Below are 10,202 nucleotides of genomic sequence, written 5' to 3'. Positions count from 1 at the left end.
ACGAAGGACTCGTGCATGTTGAGTCAGTGAGGCAATTGTACCTAGTTTTGACAACAAAATTACAAAATTGAACCAATTTTGAAAATCCACCATTCCTAAATCCTATCTCTACTCTCTCTCTCTCTCTTTATGTTTAGAAATGGAAGAAACACCCAAGTTCAGTTCAGTTCATATGAAAAAAGAAACCAACTTTGAAAATGCACTGGAGCTATTGACCTCTCTAATCAGCTCTTCTTACTCCACTCAATGCTTCCCACTAAAATGGCAATTAATTAGGGCTAAGCTTGAAAATCTGTGCTCCAGCCTCAATCATGCCACACTTACCCAAAATTCAGATCCATCTCCATTTGTACAATCTTTAATTTCTACCTTGGATGAAATCCAATTGGTTGCAGTTCATTCGAGCGACAAATCATACAATGGAGGTAGGCTTCTTCTCATGAGCAATATCAACAAAATTATCTCCAAGCTTGACTTTCACATTATAGAGTTGTCAGAAACATTTTCTCCTGGTGTCTATTTGGCTCATTCTCATGCGATTGTGCCAGCGAAACCAGCAATTGGTGCCAGCCTAGACTACATCAAATTCTACATCAGAGATGTCTTCTCAAGGCTAACAATTGCCAGTTCAGATGTGAAAGCCCAAACCCTGACAACACTTGGAGAATATCTCTCTGAAGACGAGCGACATGTGCAAATTCTTACTCAAGAGATGGATGATGCAATTGAGATTTTGGTGGATCTCCTAGAAAGTGAAGATGTGGGTATTAAAGAGGAAGCATTGGGGGTTGTCTCGGTAACAGCTGGGTTTGATTCATACAAAGGCTCTCTTGCTAGAGTAGGGGTGATGGGCCCACTTATTCATGCATTAGAGAAAGGCGGTACATTATTGGGAAAGGAGAGAGCAGTTAATGCTTTGAGTAAGTTAACTGATAATTCTGAGAATGTGTGGTCCTTCTCAGCTCATGGTGGTGTCAGTGCAATTGTGTTGAATTTAGATTGCACTGAAGATGAGATTGTTAGTAGCAGTGAGCTGATCGGTTCAATTTGTGTTATTATGAGAAATCTTATCAGAGTTGATGAGATCAAACGGTTCATAGTAGATGAGGGGGCCATTCGAGTACTCATAAATCTCATAAACATGAAACTACTTCAAGAAAATTGCAAAATTCAGTTGGTCGAGTTGTTGGGTGAGATATATTGCCATGATGAAATGAATAAAAGAAAAACGGTTGATGAAAGCCTGATTGGGTCTCTAGCCGAACTATTGGATCCTAACTTATCATTTTGCTTGAAGACGAGAGAGGTTTCTCTCAAGTTCATCGAGTTGCTACTACCTTATTTTGCCCCTGATGCTGCTCTAGTCAAATGCATTGTTTTCTATCTAAAGATCGAGGATAGCACAATTAGAGAATTAGCACTTAAGATAGTGTGGAAACTTTGCAAGGTCTCTGATCAGTACAAATGTTCAATCGGTGAGTCTGGATCCCTGATTGAGCTGCTACACTTGGTAAGTGCAAAATCGTTTGAAGCTCCTGAAATGGCGGCCGAGACAATCTCTAATTTGGCATCGGTAAATTATGTCCGTGAAACTTTTATACAAGATGAAAACAGCTTAAAGGAATTAATGCGGCTTCTCGATCTGAATGAAAACAAATCTACTACGACAAAATTCCTTCTCTCTGCACTTATGTCCTTAGCAGAGAGCAATTATGGAAGGATAAAGATAATTTCTTCTGGGTATATTGGTAATGTAGAGAAATTAGCAGAATTTGGCGAATCAGATGCAAAGAATATCATGAAGAAACTTTCTAGAAATAGATTGCAAAGCATCTTTAGTAAAATCTGGAGCTTGTGAACTGCTCCTTTCTTTTTCTCTTTAGTAATTCTCTTTTTAACTTTTCCTTGTAAAGATTTCCCATCCTTTTAGTGCAGTTTCAGTGCAGTTTCAATTTTAAGAGGTAAAGCACAAGTTAACAACAAAAGTTGGTGTTACTTTCGGATGTTGATGGGAATTTTTTATCATTTGTTATCATGCAGGAAATAAAATGATAAGAACAAAAATATATATCCCAACATGCTTTTTTGCTATATGTGGGCCTGGCGATAGATGATTACAGCAACAAAATTCTGAATTCTGCAGTTCAGTATATGCTATTCTTCAAATGATGCAGTATATGTACTAATTAATGTACAGAACATGTACAAGTTAAATTTCCAAACTAAATACACATCATGTACAAGTAAAAAAGGTTGCAACATACAACATTTATTCTATAATGAATTGATGTAAAAAAGGTTGCAACATATGGAGATGGGCGAGATAGGCTAGTATAGTGAATGTTGCTCTCTTGAGAAACCTCTAACAATATTGGGGCATTACTTCAATCAACTCATTCCTTCCACCGTTTCACAACTTTGACCCTCATCGTTTTTAAAATCTTCAACCATATTAACTTGAATTGAAGGAATCTAAAAAAATATTTGATATAGAAGAAAATTATTTCAAAAGTTCAGCCAAGTATAGTTTGACTTAATTTAGGCCAAACATTAAATCAACTTGACTTGATGAAGTCAAATCTCAAGTTATTTATGTTTTTAATAAACAAATTCTAGAAATAATTAACTGTGAGTTTATTAGCAACCCCATAATTTCAATATAACTGAGGTATCGAATTTGGCCAATTTTTAGATTTATGAAAACGAAAAAAGATTAGATGTTACTGATTAAGGTGATTTATAGTATTATATCCGTAACAATTTATCATAAAATAATGGGGGAATTTCATGTATCTCCCTCAAAAGTTTTAATATTACGTATCCCCCTCAAAAGTTTGTAATATCATATTTATCCTTCAAAATTGTAAAAAATCATATATTTACTCATTATTACTATGTAATATATCAAATGTGTCCAAAACAGTAATAATAATATTTAATAGTCTAAAATTCACTTCATAATATTGATTAATAAAATATAGACCATTATACCCTTCTTCCCTTTCTCTCTTTCTAATTCTCTCTGTCTGAGTTCTCTCTCTCCATCTGATGAGCTCTCCTCTGGCTCCAAGCGCTCCAAAGTTGTAGGTGAGAAATAAATAAATGCCATGCTTCTGTTTGGAAGGAGTGGTAAATGTAGAAAAAGTTGTGGGTGAGAATTAAATAAGTAAACAAATCAAACGTTGACGACCCAACATTATTTTAGTATATTGGAACCAGCCATTAAACTTTCTTTTTAGATCCATTTAAATACAATTGCATGTATAATAGAGAGAAGAAACCCGTCATTGATATCTAGCTGCTTGGGGGGAGGTGAAGAAGGATGATCAAGACAGCTAGTTAACCCAAATCCGTCAATAATTGGCTCTACTTGCGATTTCCAGATAATGAAATTGTGGCAATCTAATTTGTAGAAATAGTGATGTGAATTACTTATCAATGGAAAGGTTAGAGGTAGGGATTGGAGAAGGAATAGAAATCTCAACCATGGCGTTTGACTTAGAAACTCTGATACCATAAAATTGATACTGTTACAAAATCTAAGATAAGAGAGAAGCAGAATTGTATCAAGAATTGATTTTTTTATTTTTCCATTATATCTTAGTATTTGTTACAAGCCTTTATATAGAATATGATTACAGAGTTTACAATTCTGTTGTGTAATTTTGTTGAAGATGCCACTCTCTTCTGTAGCTTCAGTTGCTCTCATGATCAGCCATTAACATTTCTTTTAAATTCATGTATATACAATTGCATGCATAATGGTAGTATAATGGCTTAGAAATGGACGCTTAATAGTACTATTCAATCAAATCAGACACGAGAATTGTGGGTCAGGTTCAATTCGCAAGGTAATTTTTGTAACAGGTCATAGATACAAGTTAGCATGACAGTCATTAATTTTTTCTAATTCTCATAGAGATAAAATGAAAATTATAAATTTAAAAGGGTGATGGATTTAGTTTTAATACAAAAGTTGATAAATTAATATATGAGTTTTTACAATTTTAAAAGGCAAATACGAAATTGCAAACTTTTAGAGAAAAATATGTAATATTGAAACTTTTAAGGATAATACATAAAATTCCTTATAAAATTATACCGTAGTTTGGTCCAATGTCATTATAATAGTCTGTGTTAATTTCTGTTAAAATTTAAGTGGCTAGATAGTTTTTATGTAATTATACATAAACTTGCATTAAATAATCCATAAATTTTGGATTTTGTTATTTGATGCATCAATATTGTTTAATGGAAATATGAGTTCTCTTTGTAGAAAAATACATAATGTGTTTATAGCTGCATGAAATCGAATGAGTTTAGCGTTATGCATTCAAATGACATGAAGGGAAAACACACATGGTGTGTCATGAGTATCCTTCCAGGTACTGTACCTAAATGAGGGGAAAAAAGGAAATAAAAAAAGTATGTTTTAAGAAAAAAAAAATTAAAGAGATAAAATTGATTGGCACAGAAAAGGAGGGTTAAAAAGTATTGTTAAGAACATTAGATCATTTGAAAAATTGGAAGAAAATTGGTAGTTAACTGATGAAGAGGGGTTTTCTTTTGCTCTTTCGTCCAGAGAGGAAAAAGAAAAAAAAAAAAAGAGGGAGATTTAACCTAGACGCATCCTTTCTCTACTCCTTTATTTCATCTCTCATTTTATTATAGATCTCAATCCGACACACTAGTATACTCCCCTCTCCCATCTCTATCTCTTTGAGTGGAGAAGAAAATGAGAGAGAGGGTAGGGAGCCGAGAGCGTGGTATCATCGGAGCTTGGAGTGTATAGTCTTTACTCATTTCGATTGGAGCGAGGCGGTGAGTTGATACGATCATCGAAGCACCGCGGTGAGTAGATCCGACTGTCGAAGAGCCGCGGTGAGTAGATCCGACCGTCGAAGAGCCGCGGTGAGTAGATCCGGCCGTCGAAGCGCAGCGGTGAGTAGATTCGGCCGTCGATGAGCGACGGTTATATGATGGTATTTAAAACCACTGACTTTAAAAAAAACTGATGAAGAGATTAAATATTAAATTGAAATAAAAGAAAAATCAGACAAGGTTTTAAAGTATATAGATCGATTCTAAAAGGAGGTGCAAATACATCTTTAATTCGTTCATAGAGGTTTTAAAGGGTATAAATAAATATTATATGATATTAATTATTTGGAAATTGATGGGGAAAGTAAGATTAAAAACGTTGGAGAACATATTTTACAATTCTATAATATTTTTTATTTATCCGAAGATATATTAGTTTCTTTTAAAAAGCTTTCTCATGTTGATCGAGAAATGTTAAAAGTATCTTTTTACTGAATTGGAATTATGATCAATAGTGGTTTGTAGAAGGAGTGAGTTTGCTAGGGCCGTGACATGACGAATACATCGTCACTGTTAGAAAAGCAAATCACAGAGACACAAGCACTCCCGTGAAAACTCCCTTCCCACCCAATTATTATTTAATCAAGAAATTGTATTACAGAGGAGAAAACCTTTCTCTTTACTCTCTTAATTTTCTATTTTCTCTACACCTTCTCTTTTATGGTTTCTGTAACCACTATATTCAGAATCTAAATATTACAAATCTTCCTTTACATTTTAACAGCTCACGCAATATATATCTTTCTATATTCTATTAAATATCGGACAAAGGCTGGATGCTTCATTCCTTTATTCTTCAGCTTTCCTTCTTTGGCTTGATACTGCAAATAATTCTGGTGCCAGCTTGTCCATTCAATAGTCACTTGATCAAGTTATATAATTAAAATATATTTATATAACGTGACGTGACTAAATAATAGAGAACAATCACATTATGTGTGGCCAAGCCGTGGTAACATATGACGTGACTAATTATGTTTAATTATTATTTTTTTTCTAATTCATAAAAATAACAACAAAGATATTAAAAGAATTATTACAAAATAAACTTTAGAAAAAAAGTAATGTTAAAAAAAATTAATCACATTATGTGTCATGAATTAAATTAATTGGTGTATTGTGATGTAATTAAAATAAGAGAAAAGGTTCTTGTCCACTGGCTTTTGTCCACCATCTGTCCACAGCACCTTATCCAACTCCCGTTCAACTGTCGGTCTCCACCTCCACTTCGTCTTGCTATTTAAACACCCGATCTCTCTTTCCTCTCCTCTTTCCGATCTCTCTTTTCTCTCTCTTTCTCTCTCTTTCTCTCCGATCTCTCTTTCTGATCTCTCTTTCTCTCTTTCTCTCTTCTTTCTCTCTTCTTTCTGATCTCTCTTTCTCTCTTCTTTCTCTCTCTCTTCTTTCTCTCTTCGTTCGCGAATCGCCTATTCAAATCCAAATGAAATTCTCGATCGCGAATCTCATTTTTGTTTCGTTCGCGTGTCTCAGTCGCAGGAACCGAGGAGATATTCACTAATAGTGAGCTGGTTCGATTTGCTTCAATCAAGTATCTCCGATCAGGGTCACAAGGGCTTCGATTAACCTGGTTCGATTTGCTTCAATCGTGGAGCGCGATCGAATAGAAGTTGTTTTTGTTGAAGAGCACGGTAAAATTCAAATCTAGTAAGTTTTCTGTTGAATTTGTTGTTTTCGTTGTATGCAGTAACAGATCTAGCATTTCAAATGAAATCTGGATGAAAGAGATGATAGAGAGGCGATATGGAGTATTGATCTGTTAATTTTACTGTATTGCCCCGTTAATTTTACAGTATTCATCTTGTTATTTTACAGTATTCATCTTGTGAAAATCTGGAGGAAATAGATGATAGAGAGGTGATGGAGTATTAATCTGTTAATTTTACAGTATTGCCTTGTTAATTTTATAGTATTCGTCTTGTCATTTTACAGTATTCATCTTGTGGAAATCTGGAAGAAAGAGATGATTTGTTAATTTTACAATATTTATCTTGTAATTTTACAGTATTCATCTTGTAATTTTACAGTATTGGTTCGATTTGTCTCTGTCCTTCATTTGTCTCCGTCCTTCAATCAAGCCCTTCGCTCTTCATTTGTCTCTGTCCTTCATTTGCTTCAATCAAGTACTGGTTCGATTTCGGCTCGCTACTCCGAACAGTGAATGCATTGTTTCAAGCTTTGGTAAGAAATATTGTATATTTCTGATTCATTTTTTCTTTGCAATGTCGATTTTAATTGAGATTACTGACTCGATCTCATTTTTTATACATGATCGCAATGGAACCTTCAATCGTGGAGCGCGATCGAATAGAAGTTGTTTTTGTTGAAGAGCACGGTAAAATTCAAATCTAGTAAGTTTTCTGTTGAATTTGTTGTTTTCGTTGTATGCAGTAACAGATCTAGCATTTCAAATGAAATATGGATGAAAGAGATGATAGAGAGGCGATATGGAGTATTGATCTGTTAATTTTACTGTATTGCCCCGTTAATTTTACAGTATTCATCTTGTTATTTTACAGTATTCATCTTGTGAAAATCTGGAGGAAATAGATGATAGAGAGGTGATGGAGTATTAATCTGTTAATTTTACAGTATTGCCTTGTTAATTTTACAGTATTCATCTTGTGGAAATCTGGAAGAAAGAGATGATTTGTTAATTTTACAGTATTTATCTTGTAATTTTACAGTATTCATCTTGTAATTTTACAGTATTCATCTTGTGAAAATCCTGGAGGAAAGAGATGATAGAGAGGCTTCTTACTCATCTGAACAATGAACACAGGAGGTTTTTAATGTAAAAGTTATTTGTCCATAGTTTTTTTGTTGTTGTTATGCTATTCTGAATGTTGCAGTGAATATTTTTATCTTGTGTTGAACAGATGTTGTTTGTGGTGAACGGATGTTATTTTGTGGTGAATAGATTTTGTGTGTGATGATGGATGTATATATAGATTTAGCAATTTTATAGTATACATGGTATTATTTTATGGTTTATATTTTGCAATTTTACAGTATACATGATTGTTTGCAGATTGTAGTTTAAACTGAAATGTAGCATTTTTTACATTTTATCTTACAGTATAGATGGTAATATTTTATGGTTTAGTTTTAGAAATTTTACAATATACAAGATTCAATTGAAAATTTACAATATTATGTGAAAATTTTACAGTATAGACGATTCAATTGTACATTTACAATATACAAGATTCATTTGTAAATTTTACTATGTTGAAGATTCAATTTTACAGTATACAAGATTAAATTGAAAATTTTACTGTATACAAGATTCAATTTTACAGTATACAAGATTCAACTCAGTGCCAATAACCGCTAATAACTAACTCTAACTGCCAATAAGTTTCTATAACTGCAATTTCCGAAAGTACAGTTTGAAAGTACATTTATTTTGTCATGTTGTGCAAGTTGCAATTTTTTTCTAACTATTATGTGATCACTTAAAATAGTTGCTGAATGTTTTGTAGTTAACTGATATATTTTATGTAATATATTGTATAATTATACAGCATGTAGAAATAATTTTACAGTATTCGCGCAAGTCAAAGCTGTGGACAAATGGTGGACAAAAGACTGTGGACAATTAGACGCTTCCTTAAAATAATAGAAAACAGTTACGTCACACGAGATATGCCGTAACACGACCAGTAGCAACTTGACTTAAATTCTGACGCGAGCAATTCTTCGATTGCGGCACTGCCTTGCATGATGCAACAACATGCTTCAAAATGACAACATAAACCTTGTAGCCTAAAAAATCTCTGGTTGTAGCGTTGCCACTTGATGTTATTTGGTGGCTTATCAATTGTAAAAGATGTGAACTTACATAACTTTTTTTTTTCATTGACACGGTAAAGGTACTTCTTCGGGACAATCTAAGAGTAGAGTAACATGTAGAGCAAACTTTTGATCAAACTTTTAGCATAGTTTTATCGAAATAAAAAAAATTGCTCTTTTTTGTTCACAAAGTACAGATAATACACTACAGGAGAAAAAAGTTTCGCTAATAAAATGCAGATGAAATTGCCAATATGCTTAGTCCTTGCATAGGAAATCAGACCTTGGGATGAAAAATTACAAGTCAGTGTGAAGTTCACAATTTTTGGAACAAAAGATAGAAAATATTATTATAACAAAAAAACAAAAAAAATTACAAGACCGTGAAAAGCCAGAAGTCTCGCATGACCAAAAGTTTATGCTTGAAAACTAGAATGAGATCGTACGAAAGACACATTTACAATTTTCTATAGTTATCTATATATTCCTTATTCAAATTCATGCCTAATGAACCCTCAAAAAACCAACACACAAAATACCTTGCATTTGTTAAAGAGCACCCCAACTCCACAAGTCATGACCAATGACCAGACAAACAAACAAGCCATACTCTCTGTGGCAAAACAGCAAACACTTGGCGAGCACACAAAGAAGTTTATGAAAAACGCACACCTAATCTTCAGACAAATCCCGGAAAGAAGAAACACCTTGTTCTCCCTCTTTGGACTGAAAGAATGGCTTCCTCCCAATCAGATCCGCAACTCTCTTGGCCCGGCCTGAGTCGCGGGGGCTCTGTTCAGTGCACCTCACAGCCTTTATCTTAGGCAACAAGGTAGCGATCTTTGTTATCGATTCAGGGGATTTCTTCACATTGCAATTCGAAACCATCTCCTCTCTGATTACAACCTTTGCTGGGGCTAGGCTGTACCGGCTCGGCACAACTCTCGGCTTACGTGACCCCCGCGAGAGTCTTCTGCTAGATGCTGATTTCTCATCGATCTTTTCAAGTTTGTTGCCTGGCTTAGATGGGGTTTTTCTGGCAATTGCTGATATTTCAGTGGGCCCAAGACTAACGCCTCTGCGGCTAGGTCGAGAATCAGTGGCAATCTTGGGACAAGCCGATTTCCATGGTAGAGACTTCTCCTTCTCTTCTTTGATTCCATGAGCTCTCTTGGAACTGAATTTATTTAAACTCTGTGCTGATCCCTTTTGTATCTCTAAAGGCCCTAGGCTAACGCCTCTTTGCCTAAACTTATTGCTCACTGGTGTTTCAATTTTGAGTTTAGACACCTCCATGAACTTAGATGGCACAAGCCGGCCTGGCTTCTGAGACAAAGATGCCTTCTTTGATCGGAGTTCTTCAAGCCGGCAGGTGAGCCGCTTGATCTCCTTCTCTGTCTTCTCTATCTCCTTATCTATCTCTTCTTTGGTTGGCTTCTTCAGGTCGCAGTCCAACGAATCAAGCCGGTTGATTGAGATTGGCTGGAGCACTGACCAGCCGCCCATGC

General features: G+C 34.8%; 2 protein-coding genes across 2 annotated transcripts in view; one reads left to right on the top strand and one right to left on the bottom strand.

The window, feature by feature from the left end:
* Positions 1–2,064, top strand: LOC144562055 (uncharacterized). Its single transcript, XM_078311186.1, has one exon. It carries the CDS (start codon positions 140–142, stop codon positions 1,856–1,858), a length of 1,719 nt encoding a protein of 572 aa, XP_078167312.1. The 5' UTR covers positions 1–139; the 3' UTR covers positions 1,859–2,064.
* Positions 2,065–9,099: 7,035 nt separating this feature from the next.
* Positions 9,100–10,202, bottom strand: part of LOC144561834 (uncharacterized) — a 1,512-nt gene continuing 409 nt past the window's right edge. The window contains exon 1 of the mRNA XM_078310933.1: positions 9,100–10,202. This exon is cut by the window's right edge and continues 409 nt beyond it. Coding sequence (XP_078167059.1) covers positions 9,367–10,202 — 836 coding nt within the window. The 3' untranslated portion in view covers positions 9,100–9,366.

This window comes from Carex rostrata, chromosome 11 (assembly GCF_964058835.1).
Source record: "Carex rostrata chromosome 11, lpCarRost1.2, whole genome shotgun sequence".
Lineage (NCBI taxonomy): Eukaryota > Viridiplantae > Streptophyta > Magnoliopsida > Poales > Cyperaceae > Carex > Carex rostrata.
The sequence above is the reverse complement of the archived record's forward strand: the minus strand, read 5'-3'. Positions and strand labels throughout refer to the sequence as shown.

Coding starts and splice junctions, on each gene's coding strand:
- LOC144562055 (XM_078311186.1), top strand. CDS start 140: ATGGAAGAAACACCCAAGTTCAGTTCAGTTCATATGAAAAAAGAAACC.